The sequence below is a fragment of the Sorex araneus genome, chromosome 7, assembly GCF_027595985.1.
Source record: "Sorex araneus isolate mSorAra2 chromosome 7, mSorAra2.pri, whole genome shotgun sequence".
NCBI classification, from domain to species: domain Eukaryota; kingdom Metazoa; phylum Chordata; class Mammalia; order Eulipotyphla; family Soricidae; genus Sorex; species Sorex araneus.
This window is the reverse complement of record NC_073308.1, coordinates 38,124,268-38,142,608: the sequence shown is the minus strand read 5'-3', so window position 1 is coordinate 38,142,608 and position 18,341 is coordinate 38,124,268. Positions and strand designations below refer to the sequence as shown.

The 18,341-nt window shown below is 58.7% G+C and overlaps 1 protein-coding gene across 4 annotated transcripts in view; it reads right to left on the bottom strand.

The window, feature by feature from the left end:
* CNTN2 (contactin 2) overlaps positions 1–7,852 on the bottom strand; it is a 30,532-nt gene extending 22,680 nt beyond the window's left edge. For all 4 annotated transcript variants that reach the window (XM_055144528.1, XM_055144530.1, XM_055144531.1 and 1 more), the window contains exon 1: positions 7,662–7,852. In XM_055144528.1, coding sequence (XP_055000503.1) covers positions 7,662–7,834 — 173 coding nt within the window. In that variant the 5' untranslated portion in view covers positions 7,835–7,852. The remainder of the gene's footprint in view (positions 1–7,661) is intronic.
* Between the last annotated feature and the right edge of the window lie 10,489 nt (positions 7,853–18,341).

The following is an 18,341-nucleotide window of genomic DNA, read 5'->3' as shown; positions in this document are numbered from 1 at the left end:
ACACACACATACATGCTGGCATGCACATTCACAAACTCTTATACACACACACTCTAATGTACACACACATACACACACTCAGACCCCACATATACAACTCACACACTCACATACTCACACACACATACTCACATACTCACACACATACGGGCCCAGAGTCCTGTGTTGTGATTAAGTCATCAATTAAATGCCATCACCCAATGACACTTAGGGGTTACTCCTGGCTCTTTCACTCGGAACTCAATGCTGGTGGTGTTGGGGGGACTAGGCGGGGTGCTGGAGATCTAACCTATGTTGGCCATGCACAAGGCAAACACCCCATCCACCGTACTATTGCTCCAGCCCCAGCCATGGAAGATTCTAGAAGTGCAGCCCTGGGGGCCTGACAGGCTCTATGAACCACTGCGGACTGGGAATCCAGACAGGTTTGCTGCCAGCTTCATCCCTCACAGCTCTGAGAGCTGGCCTAGCTATTTTCCCGGGGGGAGCCTCAGTTTTCTCATCTGCTAAGTGGGGATCCTAACGCTTAACCACAGCTGCTCTGGAGGGTGAGCAAGGCTAGGGAAGCCCTGCAGTGGGAATCAAGGCAATTCCTCGGCTCACAGCGGGCTGGGGAAGGGAGAGGCTAGGGCGCGGCCCTTCCAGCCAGAGCACCTCCGTTACACCCGTCCTATCTGGCAGACTCTCCTGGTTCCCTTGTTGTCGTGTTTGAGTTCTGCCTTTAGTTTGTGACCACACTCCGCCATGGTCAGGGGCCACCCAGGCTCTGTGCTCGGCAGTCACATGTGCCCCCGGCTCCCTTTAAACAAGAGGCCCCGGAGCTCCAGAAAGGTGGCCAGTCACTCCCTGGCACAGAGAAGGCTCTCAATCATCTTTGGCTCGTGCCCATCACCTGTCAGGCTGCCCCTGCCGCTCGATGTGGCCCAGGGCCGGGCACCCTCCTCCTCCTTTCCTGTGACCCGGCCTGGATCACTTTCCTCAAGCCCCCAGCAGGGCCGTGCACTGTCCTCCCCCGCCACAGCTGCTCCCGTTCCCACGGCTGACCCACCCACCCTGCACCCCACACCTCAGTTCCACCCCATTTTCAACTGGTCACCTCCGGGCTCAGGGGCCCTGGAGATGGACCCTCACAGTTCACTGGGGTCCTGGTGGGTAGGGACTGGGACTGAGAAGCACCTGGGTTTGTCCTTGGGGACCACAGATGATGGACCACCACAGAGACTCAAGGAGCTCCATTGAGTGTCAAAGCCTGCACGTGCGCACTTTCTCTCTCTCTCTCTCTCTCTCTCTCTCTCTCTCTCTCTCTCTCTCTCTCTCTCTCTCTCTCTCTCCCATACACACACATACACACACGCACACATGCACATGCACACATATGTTCATGCACACACATGCACACAATTGTGCGTGCACACATGCATGCAGTCTAGTAGGCTAGAGCTTGAGCGCAGAGCCTCCCTAAAGGTGAGGTAGTAGCACCCAGTTTGCCACTGGTGGTTGCAACATTGGGGCCAGGACGGCAGCTCACCAGGCTGGATCACAAGCTTTGCCCGAGTTGGATCCCCGGCACCACGTGGCTCCCCCTTGGGAGCCCCTGGCTTGCACAGGGCTGGGAGTGGCTCCTGAGCTCCCCTGGTGAGGCCCCCAAACCAAAAACTCACCAAAAATTAAAAATAGCAGCCTTGGGCTGAGTTTGGGGAAACAGCTACACAAACTCTATCCCCGGGGGGCCTATCAACCTGTGGTCACGTAAACCCTGTGTGCTGGGGGCCCTTGGCCACCTGTGGTCACACAAACCCTATGTCCCTGGCCACTTGGCCGCCACCTGCAGTTGTACTCAGGAGTCAGTCACCCCCCCCCCGCCCCCCCGCAGCCCATCTGCCCTCTGGCAGGTGATAGGATGTGCGGGACAGAGCAGGCACTTTGATCGGGAGCAAGGCTGCAGTGGAGCTCTGCCAGACCCAGGGCCTGGCCCCAGCAGCTGTCCTGGCACATGAATGGGCCCAGGCTGGTACAGGCAGGCATGGTGTGTCACCCCCGGGGTCCAGTCCTACGGAGTGAGCGGCTTGGGGCTTCAGAGGTACTGGGGGAGTCGAAGGAATGACTGAGCCTAGGAGCCAAGGGCCTGGGACAGGCAGAGCTTGCACAGGACAGCGTGTGTGGCCAGAGCTTTGTGCCTGCTGCTGGTTCCCTGGGCCCTGCTGCCCAGGAATGACTAAGCCTAGGAGCCAAGGGCTTGGGACAGGCAGAGCTCGCACAGGACAGCGTGTGTGGCCAGGGACCCCTGTACTGGGCAGTCCAGGGTGCCCAATGCGTCCTCTCAGGTCCCAGCTCCTGACTGTGTCCCCAGGTCTCTGAACAATGTGCTTTCAAGGGGAAGTCTGGAGACGGGGCGGTGGGGGGTGGGGGAGGATGGATCAGGAAGCAGCAGCAAGGAGAGTGAGAGCGGACCCCGCGGTCTTCTCCCCTGTCACGGCACGAGCAGCACTTGGGCGCTGGTGTCAGCCCCGTGTGGCCCTGCAGCGGCCACACTGCTCCTGGCCTCCCCACTGAGTCTTCTCCCTTTCTGCGGCACGGCGGGAGGGCCAGGCACAGGCAACGCCTTCCTGGGCCGCCGTGATGCCCAGCTTCCCGCAGGCCCCAGCACCCAGCACCCGAGGGACACACACTAGCATGCGTGGGCACTGGCGGGAGGATTCGGGGCTTGCCTGTGGTCACCTTCCTTGTGCGTGGGTCAAGGAGACTGCCCGTCCCTCCTCCCGCCCACCCCATAGTATGGACGGATGTGGCAGCTCCGGCAAGCATCGATGGGATGCCACCCCAGGTAGGGCACAGGGACACTCGAGCCCCCCTGTGCCATGGGTCCAGGAGGGGGCACCAGGGCCCTGTCCAGGCACACACTGCAGCCTGCAGGGCCTTGGACAGGAGCTGCTCTGTCCTCCAGACGAACTGCCTCCCTGTCCTCCAGGGGACTGCCCGCGACCCTCTCGGGGACAAGCAACATTGGTGGGGCGGCCAGCAGCGGGAGGAGCAGCAGGCGCTGGATGGAGGAGGTCCTGGTGGCGGACTGGACGTTGGGGAGACTTCTGTCCCAGAGGGCCACCAGGAGGGGTGGGGACAGGGCAGCCTTGCAGCTGGGCCTCTGCCCTGCCTCTCCCGAGTGTCCCCGCCCTCGGCGTACCCCTCCATCCCCTCAGGAGGAGCTTTGTATCTGCCGCTGGTTCCCTGGGCCCTGCTGCCCCGTCTGTCCCCCGGCCCTCGCTGGCGCACGGGGAGCCCGGCCTCCAGGCCCCTTAGGGCCCCTGGACTGGGGGAGTCTCGGACACCCCTGCCCTGGCCCTGGAGAGACCCTTACAGTGGGGTGTGATGAGGAGAGAGCATCACAACCTGCCCTGTGGACGGCTGGGGCTCCAGGCTTGCCCACAGGCAGGCCTGCCCTGTGGGAGGGTGGGCAGCACGGTGGGGCTTGGACAAGGGCCCTTTGACGGACACCAGGGTGAGAGGGTGATTCCGGTTCCGGTGGCGGCAAGAATCCTTCTCGAGTGTAAGGCAGTCTGACGAGCTTCCTCTCAGGGCCCGCGGGAACTGCCCAGGGAGACTCCAGTGGGGCTGTGTGTACTGTGTTTGCTGTGTCCTGAGTGCTGCATGTGCTGTGTGTTATGTATGCTGTGTTGTGTGTTCTGTGTGTTGTGTGCAGTGTATATTGTATTATATGTGTTGTGTGTTGTGTGTGCCCTGGTCGCTATGTGTGCTGTGTGTGCCAGGTGTTGTGTGTTCTGTCAGCTGTTTTGTGTGCTGTGTGTGTTGTATGTGATGTGTGTTGTGTGTGCTATGTGTGCTGGATGTTATATGTGTTATGTGAGCCATGTGTGTAGTATTGTGTATGCTGTGTGTACTGTATGGTGTCTGTCCTGTGTATTGTATAAGCTGTGTTGTGTTCTGTGTATTGTATGTGCAGTGTTGTGTGTGCAGTGTGTGCAGTGTTGTGTGTGCTATGTGTATTGTAGTTGTGTGTAGTATGTGTTGTGTGTTGTATATGCTATGTGTTATGTGTGCTGTATGTTGTATGTGCCTGTGTGCTGTGTGTGCTGTATGCTATGTGTTGTATGTGCTGTGTGTTGGGTGTATTGGGTGTTATGTGTGTACTGTGTGCTATGTGTGTTATGTGTGTTGTGTGTGCAGTATGGCATGTGCTACTGGTACTATATGTTGTGTGTCCTGTGTGTTCTATAAGCTGTGTGTTGGGTGTGCTATGTGTGTTGTGTTATGTGTGCTATGTGTATTTTATGTGCTGTGTGTTTATGCTATATGTTGGGTTTGCTATGCAGGGCTGTGTATCCTGTGTGCTGTGTATCCTGTGTGCTGTGCATGCTGTGTGCTGTGCATGCTGTGTGTTGGGTTCTTTATCCTGTATGTTGTGTGTGGATGGGTGTTGATATCCTGTGTGTCGTGTATACTGTGTTTATGCAGTGTGTTGTGTGTGTTGTGTGTGCTTTACATTCTGTGTGCCGTGTGTTTATATGCTGGTGTTGTGTGTGCTGTGTATGCTGTGCTGTGTTGTATGTGCTGTATATTGTGTGCTATGTGTGCTTTACATGTTCTGTGCTATGTATGCTATGTTGTGTGTGCTGTGTACCGTGTGTTGTATGTGCTGTGTATGTTGTGTGTGCTGTACTTGTTGAGAGTCTTGTGTGTATTGTGGGTGCATGTGTGCTATATACTGTGTGTGCTGTGTGCTGTATGTACTATGTGCTGTTTGTGCTGTGTGTGTTGTGTGCTGGGTGTGCTATATGTGCTGTGTGTGCTGTGTGCTGGGTATGCTGTGTGGTGTGTATGCTATTTGTGCTGTGTGTGCTGTTTGCGGCGTGTGTGTTGTGTGTTGTGTGTGCTGTTTGCAGTGTGTGTGCTGTTTGCAGTGTGTGTGCTGTGTGTGTTGTATACTGTGTGTGCTGTGTGCTATGCGCTGTGTGTGCTGTGTATGCTATGTGCTGTGTGTGCCGTGTGTGCTGTGTGCTGTGTGATGTGTACTGTGTGCTGTGTGTGCTATTTGTGGTGTATATGGTGTGTGCTGTGTGCTGTGTGTGCTGTTCAAAGTGTGTGTGCTGTGTTGTATGCTGTGTGTGCTGTGTGCTATGTGCTGTGTGTGCTGTGTGTGCTATGTGCTGTGTGTGCTATGTGCTGTGTGTTGTGTTTGCTGTATGCTGTGTGCACTGTGTGTTGTGTTGTGTGCTGGGTGTGCCGTGTGCCGAGCAGGGCTGCTCTCTGTGCTGCCAGTGCCTACCCCAGCCAGGTGGGGAGTGGCTCTCTGGGGGAGGCAGGAGGGCAGGAGGAGGGGCGGGTGTCGGGGGGCTGCTGCGGATAGGGCTCAGTGACGAGCAGCCGTGGGATGCCCGGGCCCTCCCCGGGCCCCTCTTCAGTCAGTGCAGGAACCCAGGCTCTCGCACAGTCGAGCCAGGAACCCCAGGAGAGCTGCTGTGCTCAGCCTCCAGCAGGCCTCCGGGATGCTGCTAATCTCCCGGGGAGCAGAGCGGTGTTGCGGGGAGGGGTCTGGGCCAGGGTGGGCCCCGAGGGTGACAAGTAGCAGAGGAGGGAGAGTCTGGGAGAGAAGCCCCACAAGCAGCCCCGCTCCCCGCTCCCCGCTCCAGGCAAGCCCCTGAGGGCTGGGGCCTGAACCCCGTCTCCAGAGCCCCTAGAGGCAGCCCCTCCCCACACACCAGGGCCCCTTGGCAGAGGAAGAAGTGTCCCGGGGCTGGACCATCCATCCTGCTCTCAGAGCAAACCCTTCACTCCGCTTCCTCTCCCCTACAGGGCTGCCTGGGCAACCTCCCCGCGGCAGCACGCCCGAGGCCCAGAGAGTCTGCGGGATACAGTCTCGCCCACGTCTGACTTGTGGGTGTTGCACAACCAAACCCCCTGGGTGCCAGGGAACATAGCTGGGGGCAGCCCTGCTGCTGAGAGTCCCAGGTGGACTTCTCTGTGGATCAGCACAGATAGAGGAGGCGCGGGGACGGATATTTCAGGGGCCGAGGTCGGCGGGGACCTGGTGGAGGTTGAAGGTGCAGGGGTGTATCGGGAGGGATGGAGAATGAGGAAGAACAGGAGCTGGGCAGGCCCTCTCCCCTACCACTCAGGACAAGCTGGGGCCCGGGGCACCTGGGATAACTCTGGCCTCCCCAACCCACCCCAAAGGGCAGATCCCATGGGGAATGAGGAGCTTTGACCTTGTGGCAGAGGCCTCACTTGGCCACTTCTACATCCTGGCTACACTAAGGGGGGCCGGTGGGGGCCCCCTTAGTGTACCCGCAAGACCCTTTGCAAGACCCTTCTCGGTCCTCTCCACCCCCAAAGCGGCCACACCAGCCTTCCCCCCCCCTCTGCTGCACCTGAGCCCAGTCTGCTTCCTGTCAGCGAGTGGGGGTGGGGCTTGGGGTGGGGGTGGGGGCTGCAGAGGCTAAGTGGGGGTGACGGGCTCTCAGGCCTGAAGGCTGTGAGGGGACCCTGAGACTGTCGCCCAGATGAGCCCAGGTCTGCAGTGGGAAATGAGTTTCTCCTCTGGAAAGGCAGCAGCCCAGCTGGGAGGGAGTTTGGGGGCTTTGGGGGGTCAGCCGGATGCCAAGCGTGGAGCAGGTCAGGAAGGGGTGGGGGAGGGGCGAATGGCAGGACAGGTGGGGGGCTGCTGAGAACAGCCTTCCTGGACCAGGGCAGCACTAGGGGTGCACAGACCCCCCCCCAACGTCCTGGCTGATGGGTCCCCGTCTGTCCTCTGCAGCACCAGACTCCCTCAGAGACATCCCCCCCACCCCTCCCTGCGCCTCTTCCTGTACCCCCATAGATCTTACCTGAGTCTCGCCAGCCCCCTAGTGAGCCGGGGATGGGATTCAGCTTTGTACTGGTACAACTTCCCCTTCCCCGCACCCCTGGGTTGTTCCCGGGGCTGGGCCACACCAGTGCCCACTCTTTCCGGACCCGGACGCTCGCCCGTGGCCCCGTCCCCTTGGAGCCACAGTCCCTTTTCTTAGGGAAAGCCAAAGTTCCTGGAGGGCTCCACTCCCTCTCCAAGGGACAGAGGGTCCTGGAGTGGGGGAGGGCAGGAGCTGCAGCTCGGGGTCTCCTCCGGCGCGGTCGGGCTCACCCCGGCCCTTCCCCCGAATTTGCGCTCCACACCCCCGCCTTCAGTCTTCCTCTCCTCCACCCCCAGTCTGAGGTCTGAGGCAGAGAGGACTTTGCAGAGAGGTCGCCCTGCAAAGAAACCCAGACTCGGTGGGGTCCGGAGACTTGTGGGGCATCCCGCGGCCTGGGGGCTGATCTGGACCCGTGGCGGGGTGGGGTGGGGGAGACCCGGGGGCTGGCCCTGGTCAGACCCTGGGTACTGCAGCGGGGAGTGGGGGTGGCTGGGATTCCTAGACACACTGCCTGCCGGGGTCCAGCTTCCCGACCAGGGGCCGGGCTCGGCCTGTCGGGGCCCTGCAGGATGCCCCCGACATAGGCAGAGCCACGGGGCAGCCCCTGTGGGTGGAGCTGGAGGTCAGACGGGTCCAGGGCTCGGTTCCCGCCTGGCTTCTGCCCCTCCCAAGTTGCGCGAAACTGAGCGGTGCGGAGCCCCTGCGCGGAGGATCGCCCCGGTAAGCCCCAGGCGGGAGACAAAAGCAGCTGGCACCTACCTGGGGTGAAAGCCGGGTGTCGGCTGGGGCAGGTGGGCGCTGCCCTCGGCCGCGAGCCCCGCGGGCAGCCCTGCTCGCTGCCGCTGCGGGCCCGGTGCGGTGGCGGCGGGCGCGGTGGCGGCGGAGGGCGCGCGTGTGTGTGCGCGCCCCGAGCCACTGCAGCATCTCCGCATCAGGCTGTGCTCCTCCCTCTCCCCGGCTCCTCTCACTGGCTGGCTCGTCCCCGGCGCGGCCCCCTCCCTCTCCCTTCCCGTCCCCACCCTCCTGGCTTCCCCTCATTTGCTGTCATTTAAGGACCAGGGAGCGAGCCAGGGCGCTGCATCTTCCATAATGCATGGGCAGCCGCCGCCCGCGGGGCGCTGTCTGGTCCCCGCTCCGCATCCCCGCCCAGCCCAGAGCTGATGAGGCTGCAGGAGGGGGCTGGTGAGAAGGAAAGAGCTCTTGTCCCCATGCTCTGGAGACACCTGGAGCCAAACTTGTCTCCCCAGGAAACCCTCCCCTCCCTTAGGTCCGAAACCCCCAGCTTGCTGTAAGAGGCACATTTCGGGAAGGTGCGTCCACCCCACTTGCTCCCTCCCTTTTTCACTTCCCTGGGTTATTAAGTGACATGGCTCTTTGTCCAAATAGCCAGTGAAGGAAAATTTAAAATCATGGAAGTTGCTTAACAAATTTGAGTCCCATGCCTCAAGATTTATCATTGCATGAAAATCATTTTCATGTGCGGTATTCTTTTACGATAATAGGATCACACAATGCATCATGTTTTGCAAAAGTAAAAAAGGGATTTTTGTTTGTTTATTTGGGAGCTCCACTCAGTGCTCAAGGCTTCCTCGTGGCTCAGAAAACTCTACTGGCTGTACTCGGGGGAATCATACATGGTGCAAGGCAATCACCTGAACCCCTGTGCTCTCTCTCCAGCCCCATGCACAATATTTTAAAAGTCCATAGTTGACCTTGACCACCTTTCCACACCAGCACTCCTGCCAATGCCAGTTTCATCAGCCAGCAGAGAGGAATTGTGCAAAGTGCAGTGGGTTGTGTCTAACGGGGTATCTGGCTCCAATACCCATTGCTGTGCATGCATGGTCAAGCATCCTGCCTTCTCTGAGCCCCACTGGAAAGGTTAAAGCGAGCCCAGGCACCTGCCAACTCTGAGATTTCAGGTGCTCACCCAGATAAGTGACATGTCATGGGGAGGGAGGCATGCCCAGGAAGGCCCGGCTACCATCTGCAATGGCCCGTCAGCTGTCACTGTTGTTTCACCCGCTCTGGCTAGCCTGCTGTCCAGGCACTACCAGAGAGCCGTCCAGATGCTGAAACAGCTGTCAGGGTCAGGCCTGTCTCAAAGATTTAATGAGTGTCCCCTCCACACCTGAGTGGGGACAGGGGTATTGGGATCCTCCTGGGCGAAGGAGGGGGAGGTGCTTCCCACCAGTGCCCAGGCCTCCCTCCTCCCTCCCACCCAGCCCAGCGGGACACAGACAGAGTCATCCTGATGGAGAGAGGCAGCGGATTTCAGGTCTCCCTAAGGGCTGTTTCCGACTGTGCGAGTGCCTCAGATCCCTTCCGGGTCCCTTTCCCCTCCTGCCTCTGCACACGACTTCCTTGTCTGTCTGTCTGCCTGTCTGTCCATCCATCTGCCATCCTGGGTGGCACATCGACCTTGAGCTCCTAAGGCGAGCCTGACCTTCTGACTTCATCCCTAGGGATGGCTGGCTCCCTTTAGCAGGCCAAAGGGCCTGGATTGGCCACCCTAGCTGTCTGTGTGACCGTCTGCCTCTGCAGTTCCAGGGACTGCCCTTGTGGTGGGGGCTGGGTCCTGGGGTCACCTCACCTGGTGTCTTGGGTCTCAGAGAGCCTCGCAGTTCCCTCTTCCTCCCCCCAAGGTGGCTCAGGCAGCCTCTGGGAGAGTGACACTGCTCTCTCAGCCCAGCCTGCGTGTGGGGATGTGGCCCCCGAAGTCTCGCCCCCAGTGATGCCTGAACTAAGGCCCCTCATTCCCGGCTCTGGGGCCCCCTGGTCCTGAGGAAAGTGGGTGGGGGGCATGTGGTTGTGGCTGAGTTTTTCCTGGTGAGGCCCATTAGTTTGACCTGAAATGGTGTGTGTGTGTGTGTGTGTGTGTGTGTGTGTGTGTGTGTGTGTGTGTGTTGGATAAACTATTCATAGCTCAAAGTATCGGGAGCTGTGACGAGGGCTTTACCTGAATCATCCACCCAAGGGAACTGTGCAGTGATTCTTCTCAGTTTACAGAGTTCAGAGAGAAGGAAAGTGGGCCAAGACGTGCAGACACAGGCGGGGCCTGGCACCTGGGTTTGACCGTGGGCCATGCCCTCCAGCTGCCACTTTCTGGAGTCGATGAAGGAGGGGCAGGACATATACCCGGTGCTGATCGCTGCCAGGTCCCAGAAGCCTCCTTGAGGCTGGCTCTCAGGGGAGAGGAAATCTCCTCCCTGTTTTCTGGAGTGAGACACCCCATCTTCCGCTGGGTGCCCACAGCAGAGCAGGGTGGACAGAGGACCAGGGGACCGATCACCTGGGTCACTAGCTTGCCTGCAAACCCCCAGAGAGGAGCCCCAGAAAGCTTCACGGGGGCCACCCTGGCCCATCTGCTTCTGCCTCTCACAGTCCCAGTGATCGATAGCAGAGGAGCCAGTGGACCTGGCAGGGGGGGCGAAGGGGGGGTGGCGACTTCCTCCGCCTGCAGCTTCACTCCTGCAGCCTTCCTGAGGGGGTCCGGCATCCTCAATGTGACCATGACCTCCAGGAAGCAGCCGTCCCAGGAGTGCCAAGGGCTGCCGGGTCACGCTGGTCCAGCGGACACAGTCTGCTGTGAATGAGCCGGATGGCAGCAGGCAGAGCCCAGATCCTCCTCAGAAAAGTGAGGATGAGGGCACGGACCTCACGGGTGCAGTCCCGAGGCCTCTCTGCAGGGGCCTGACTCCTGCCTACCCCCCACTCCTGCCTGCCCCCTCTCCTTCCTCTCCCCCCGCTCTCCACCCTGGCTCCACAGAAGCGAATGCCTCTAGATTCACCTGGGGCGGTCTCAGCTCTGCCACCCCAGCTGTGCAGGGAAGCGGGGCCTGGAAGTGCGACCGTGCTCTGGGAACCCAGATCTGTATAGCAGCCTGCGCCGCACCCTTCCTTCTCAGGAGGGAGCACAGGCCACACGGGACACTGTCCCCTGCACGTGTCCCAGAGAAAGGCAGGAAGACACAGTCCCGGGCGGGCTCTCAGAGGTGGGGTGAGCACATCTGGAATTGGGCTGGGTAGACAGAGAGGACCAGGGCCTACCCCGTGGGCGGCAGTAGGAGCGTGGGGAGGGGGCCGCGGGACAGGAAAGGATCCTGTTTGGGAGGCGCCGCGCTAGCTGACCTGGGCTGGGCCGAGAGAGGGGCAGCTCCAGACGGGACATTCTAGCTCTCTTTGGGGCCTGGTGGTCTCTGTGGCCCGAGGGGCCTAATTATGCTCTTAGCCGTTTCAACCCAGGGCTCTTGGCACTTCTCTATCAGGCTTATAATAGACAATGCTAATGTCGTTATTAATATTTAATAGTAATGATGCTAATAATGCCCTGCGTTTATGTGGTCTCTTCAAAGAGCTCAAAGAACCCTCCGTTCTCTTTTTGAGAGACATTTGGCCGTGTGTGTGTGTGTGTGTGTGTGTGTGTGTGTGTGTGTGTGTGTGTGTGTGGTGGGTGGGTGTTGCACAGGAGAGAGAGAGAGTCACTGAGCCCAGAAAGGGCCAGGACTGTCCAAAGTCATATGGCCTGGAGGGCAAGTGGGCCTGGGCCAAGGCCTCCGGTTCTCTGCCCAGAGGCTGCCCACAGCCCTTTGGGTCTAAGGAGGAGCAAGAGCAGCACAGCCGGCTGGGCAGTGGGGACCCGGATGTGGCAGGGCTGCCAGGCAGTGGCCTCTGTCCTCTTTGTTAAGCAGAGCCAGGGGTGGCTTGCTGGCAGCCTGCAGCAGGGGAACTGAGCGGGGGCGGGGATATCGGGCCCTGGGAGTCCTTGGCGGGACCCGCACCACCCTCCCAGCCTCAGGGACGATCCTGTTTTCCAGCCCCCCCTGCCCTGCCCCCACCCCGGCTGGTGTATTTATAACCCCACGGAAGCAGCTTTATCGGCCCACGTTAGGGCGCGCGTCTCTCCGCTGTCTTCTTGTGACGACTTTGCCGTCTCTACATCCCACTACTAGAATCCATCAGGACCAGAAACATGCCCCGGATATAACCATACGAAAGAACTAGCACAGGAGAATCCCTGGCTGCTGGTCGCCTTCGGGAGCCGCTGGGCCCCAAGGAGCAGAGTGGAAGCGAGAGGCCTTGGGTCCCTGCAGTGGGAGAGCTCCACTCACTCACGCTGGGGACTGGCCCCGTGACCAGAGGCTCCGTTAAGCCCCAGCTCCCTCCTCTGTGACATGGACACGGAAAGACTTTCCTCAAAGGCTGTGTGCTCCAGATGAGGGGATGCGCATGGCAGGCAGCAGTGGGTATCTCTGGGTTCTGGACCCTGAGGGCAGTCTTCAGTGCAGCAGATGCCAGTGACGCTGTTCTGGTCCGCTGATCCTAAGCTGGGACCACAAGGGGTCTCTGAGGGCCAGCCTCCCTTGGTTTTTGTCCCCTTCCTCCTCCCTCCTTCCTTCCTTCCGTCCTTCCTTTCTTCCGTCCTCCCTTCCTTCCATCCTCCCCTTCCTTCCTTCCTTCCTTCCTTCCTTCCTTCCTTCCTTCCTTCCTTCCTTCCTTCCTTCCTTCCTTCCTTCCTTTCTTCCTTCCTTCCTTCCTTCCTCCCTTCCTTTCTTCCCTCCTTCCCTCCTTCTTTCCCTCTTTTCCTCCTTCCCTCCTTCCTTCCTTCCTTCCCTCCTTCCTTCCCTCCTTCCCTCCCTCCTTCCCTCCCTCCCTCCCTCCCTCCCTCCTTCCTTCCTTCCTTCCTTCCTTCCTTCCTTCCCTCCCTCCTTCCCTCCCTCCCTTCTTCCCTCCCTCCCTCCCTCCCTCCCTCCCTCCTTCCTTCCTTCCTTCCTTCCTTCCTTCCTTCCTTCCTTCCTTCCTTCCTTCCTCCTTCCCTCCCTCCTTCCCTCCCTCCTTCTCTCCCTCCCTCCCTCCTTCCTTCCTTCCTTCCTTCCTTCCCTCCCTCCTTCCCTCCCTCCCTTCTTCCCTCCCTCCCTCCCTCCCTCCCTCCCTCCTTCCTTCCTTCCTTCCTTCCTTCCTTCCTTCCTTCCTTCCTTCCTTCCTTCCTTCCTTCCTTCCTCCTTCCCTCCTTCCTTCCCTCCCTCCTTCCCTCCCTCCTTCTCTCCCTCCCTCCCTCCTTCCTTCCTTCCTTCCCTCCCTCCCTCCCTCCCTCCTTCCTTCCTTCCTTCCTTCCTCCTTCCCTCCCTCCCTCCTTCCCTCCTTCCTTCCTTCCTTCCTTCCTTCCTTCCTTCCTTCCTTCCTTCCTTCCTTCCTTCCTTCCTTCCTTCCTTCCTTCTTTTTCTTTCCTTTTTATGTACACACCCAGAAGTGCTCAGGGATCACTCCTAGCAGGACTCAGGGAACCATGTGGGGTGCTTGGGATTGAACTGGGCTTCACCATGTGTAAGGCAAGTGCTTTCTCTAGTTTATCTGCTAGTTTCCGAGTTGACTTCTTTATAATTTCTATTTTTAAAAAAGGACTGGAGTGATAGCATAGCGGGTAGGGCGTTTGCCTTGCACTCAACCAACCCAGGTTCGATTCCTTTGTCCCTCTCGGAGAGCCTGGCAAGCTACCTAGAATATCCCGCCCATGTGGCAGAGCCTGGCAAGCTACCCATGGCATATTCGATATGCCAAAAACAGTAACAAGTCTCACAATGGAGACATTACTGGTGCCTGCTCAAGCAAATCAATGAACAATGGGACGACAGTGCTACAGTGCTACTTCAAATCAGTAGTCAAAAATGAAATTTTTTTTTAAATTGATTTTGGGGCCACACCTGGTGGTGCTCATAGCTTACTCCTGGAGGTGCTTGGGGGATCACATGCAGTGCTGAGAATCAAACCTGGGTTGACCACATACATCAAGCATGGCGAATGCTTTATCCCCTGTTCTATGTATTCTGGTGAGTTCCTCATCTATTTATAAAGACTAAAGTCACTTATGCTACCTCTACAAGGGCTTAAAGCTTCTATTACTACCTGGAACAAGCAAACAAACAAAACATGCAAGTCAATGACTTCCAGACATTTTCAGAACATCATTGTAGTCATCCGTGCATGCATCTGTCTATCCATCCAATCATCTATCCATCCAATCATCCATCCATCTATTCTTTCACCCATCCATCTATCCACCTACCCATGCATCCATTTTAATATGCAGAGATTGAGTATCTCTTGTGCAGCACTGTGATGCTGATAGTAGGGTGACCCAGACATGATAAAAGCTCTTGAGGAGCTCAGTGTAACGGTGGAATATGACGGGACATTAACCATAATACAACCTGGTAAGGGCTAGAGTCCACAGATGCACGAAGTCCCATGGGAGGGTACTTGCCTTGGCCCGTGGGGCCCAGGAACAGAGAGAGTATGCACTTGGTTCTGAAGGCAGATGCTGAGCTCCCCAGGTAGCCCAGATGGACGTGGGCTGGAGGAGAGACTGTGCAGTGGCTCCAGGAAGAAGCACCTGCGCGAAGGTGGCAGCATGGAACAACACCACGCAGTCGTCACTTCTGGGGCTGAGGGGGCAGTAAGGAGCTGAAACTCGAGGGGTCAGCTGAGGTCAGCACAGAAAGAGCAGGGGGAGGGAGCACATATCCTCCTGACCCTGAAGAGTGTTGCCTGTGGTCAGTGGGGAGCTCTGGGGGGAGCCTGAGCAAGCAAGAGACAGGCTGAGGGATGTGCTGTCCTCTCTGGGGTGGACGCTGGGCTGTGTAGATCAAGTGAGACCCAGAGGCAGGAGGCTGGGGACATGGAAGGCCCTTGGGCACTGACTTAAGCCTGTGCCACACAGTAAGAAATCCTCACTTGGCAGCCATGAGCCACTAGCACGCCTACAGGGGACCCAGCGCCTCCTCTCCCACAGCCCCTCCATCATGGTCCATTTATCATTCCTCTTCATTTGTTTCTTTTGGAAGGGACGTTCCCAAGCTGTACTCAGGGGGTTCCAGAGCCACTTCCGGTGATCTGCTGTTACTTCCTGTCAACCAGGACATAGAGCTGTTCACAGGTGCCAGGGAACACCGGGAACACAGCTGGCAGTGCCCTAGGGTCCCGGTGATGCCTGGGTATGAGCTTGGGTCCGGGTGCATGTGAAGCATGTATTTCCACCCTCTGAGCTGTCTCCCAGGCCCTGTGATGTTCAGTTTCTGTGTTAACCTGGCAGGCTGAATCTCGGTGCTGTCGAGGCCCTCTGTGGCCGCAGGAACAGCTACAATCAGTGCCCTTGAGATTGCCATCCTTCAGAGAATGCCATCCTGAAGTAGGTGAGGCTTTAAAAGTGCAAGTGAGGTTTCCCTAGGAAGGAAGAAACTCTGCCCTTACACTATAGCCTTGACCCTGGTCTGCGTCTGCACCCTGCCCACCACCCTGCACACCGAAGACGCGCCAGCACTTGTCAGTCCCACGTGCCCGAGTGCGTGCTCACCAGCATGTAAGCCTGGGCTGCTTTGGTATCCCACACATGTTCTCTTCTGGCTCTGCTTCTTGGGGGATCCCTGTCTGATACTCCCCCCTTCCCCCTATCTACCTGCTCCTGGGCTCCCTGTTCCCAGGAATGGCGCCTCCTTGGCGACCACTCCTCCATCCCTGCTCCCCGTCCTGCCAGGGCACCTCCCCCCACCACAGCCCGTGGCTGTCTGAGTTCAGCCTCACAACTCCCATCACCAGGCTGCCATCCCCAGGATCCTTCCTTCTCCCCTCGCCCTCCCTCTGCAGTCAGAGGAGCTTGGGGGCCCTCCCTCAAATGCAAAGCAGGTCCTGTCGTCACTCCCCTGCTGAGAACTCTCAGCTTCTCAAGCCTCCAGGGTCCACAGCAGGCGCCTTCCTGTGCCACACTGTGCCTTTGCCACCCCTTCACCCCCCTCAGCCCCCCTGTTCTCGCCCACTCCCCCTGCAACCGCCTTCCCTTGCCTTCCCCATCTCTCTCCCGAGTTGCCTCCTCTCCTTTGTCCACTCTCAGGGCTGCACCTTACTGGGGCATGGTCTCCTGGGGGCCAAGCTAAGTCCTCCCAGCTTTAAGAATCCACCAGGTCACCTGCCCTGTCCCGCTTGCTGCTGGCACCGGGCCTCTCGTCAGTAACTGTCCCACCAGGTGTCCCTCTCACTGGCTCAGCTCCATGCCTGGGGCTCCTTAGACATTTGTCACCCACACCCCTGTGAGATTCGGGAGTGCAGGAGGGGAGAGGACATGGTGCTGAGGCAGGGCCAGCACCAGCCACTGAAGTCCTCAAAGCAGGGCAGAGTGGACTGGGAGCGGGGAGTCCGGGCCAAGTGTCCCTACTCTTCACAATCAGGTGTGCCCACGCAGGCCACAGGTGAACATGGTAGTGTGTGTGGCCTTAGAGATGGGGTGGAGCCTTCTGCACCGGCTCAGAGAAGCAGCGGGGTTGAGGCTGTGGGTTCCTTCTCCCAGGTGTTGCTTGCATTCCCAACTGTCACTCAGGTCGGTCTCTGGCTGCATCTTAGAACTAGCAGCTTCAACGGGGCCTCTTATGTGGCATTGGCCACTGCAAATGAATTGGTTGGTCCACAGACTGGTCCACTAAAAACAGTCCCTGGAATTATTGAGTCAAAGAGCACAGGGGTGTGAGGGTTACCTACTAGTCCTCACTTCAGCGCAAGAGCCCAGCGAAAGGTCAGTCTCTGCCCTTGGCTTTATGACCCTCAGAGGGAGCTGGTTGACAGGGCCCCTGGTGCTGGCCAATGGTCTGTGTACAGGAAAAGAAACATATATATAGGTAGGTTTGGGGGGGGTTCCCCAACAGTGCTCAGGAGCCTGGGGGCTCTACCTAGCGTTTTTAGCCAGCGGGGCTGGTGGCTCGATGCGAGGATCCAAGGGTGCTGCTCAGCACTGCAGTGTCCCTGGGCCACCCCAGTGGGGCTCAGGACCTTCAGGGCCACACCACAGTGTTTGGGGGCTCCCAGGGCTGCACTGGTGATGCTCAGGGGCCAGCTACTGGGGGCATAGGACCAGGGTTGGCTGGAAGCAAGGTTGAGCCTTGGCTCCTGTCCTATCTCTCCAGCTGTGACGTATTTCCAAGTGGTTCAGAAAGAAAAGGAGAAAAAGGAAATATGTCTCCTGACACACTAGAATGCCCTGAAATCCCGGCGTCGGTAGGCGTGTGTGCGTGCGTGTGTGCGCACAGCCAGGCCCCAGGCTCACTCACGTGGTTCTGTGTGCATTCACCCTTCTCAGGCCCCTGAGCATCAGCTACGGGCGGACAGATAACAGGAACCTGGGCAGACCCCTTGGCCCTGCCACCAGCCGCACTTACAGGAACTGCTGAGTCCCCTCACTCACCTGGAGCCTGGGGAGCAGAAATCCAGGGGGCTCCAGGGAAGCTTCTGCACCTGGCCTTGACCATCACTAGGGGAGACTGGGGGTGCCTGGAGGAGTTTCTGACATGTGGAGTGAAGGGCGGATGCTGCAGAGTCACCTCCTGCAGGGTTACCAGCCGGGGGTCAGCAGTGTAAAACTCAGGACAGGCAGGACGACAGGTCCCCGTATATCTTCTGGGCTGAGGAACTACCAGAACTTCCATTGGCCCAGAACCGACAAGTTCAAAGGTTACAGAGGCAGAAAGGAAGAAATGGGCTGCAACATGAACTTCCCTTTCCCTGACCCCCAAGATGCTCTCTGGTCCACCACTCCCATCAGGCTTCTGTGGAAAGTGTTCCATATTGCTGCAGTTCTGAGAGCCGGACAGGACCATCCGCTCATGGGAGATGGTTCTCAGGGCTGCCCCCATGGCCATAGGGAAGGCCAGGGCTGGGGGGCCCAGAGAGGAGCAGGAGCGGCTCCCAGGTGAGCAGGGCCCAAACTGAGGAGGTGGTGGGTGTGGGGGTGCATTGGGAGCCTGAGGGAAGGCGCTGGCACGGTTCCCACCCGTCCTTCTGGAGAGTGCGAAGAGCAGATGCTGTGACTGTCAGATGAGATGCTCCTGGCACTTTGGGAGATTGCGGAATTAACAAAAGGAGGATTGCTTCCAGGGAACGCACGCAAGGCGCAGTGTGTGCAGCTGGGCTGGCCTCCTGGGGCTCCCTTTCCATGAAGAGCAAGGAGCAGGGGTCCTCCTATCTGGCCTTTGAGCCCGTTGGGCTGGGCTGAGGTTCTGGGGGTGGGGGGAGAGCCCTGGGAGCTAGGGTAGTCCAGGTCAGGTTTGAGGCTGGTCTGGGAAGCGTGGCTGCTGCCTGGAGGTCAGCTCATCCATCCTGCCTCTGGGTCTGGCCCCAGCAGATGGCATCTCACTGGCAGAGGAGCCAAACAGAGGGACCCTCAGCAGGCACGGAATTCACCAGCTGTTACTTGCAGAGTCCCTAGAAGCAGCAGCCAACTCTTCTGGACAAAGGGGTCTGAATTCACTGTGTGGTGGAGGCTGAGTCACGTGGCCAGCGTGGGCTGACGAGTGTGCGGGGGCTTCAGCCCAGTGCTCTCCTGGCTGCCGAGTGGGGCAGGAAGTTGAGATGAGCACCAGGTGGTGAGCACCAGGTCACCAAGGTGAGTTCTTGGGACAG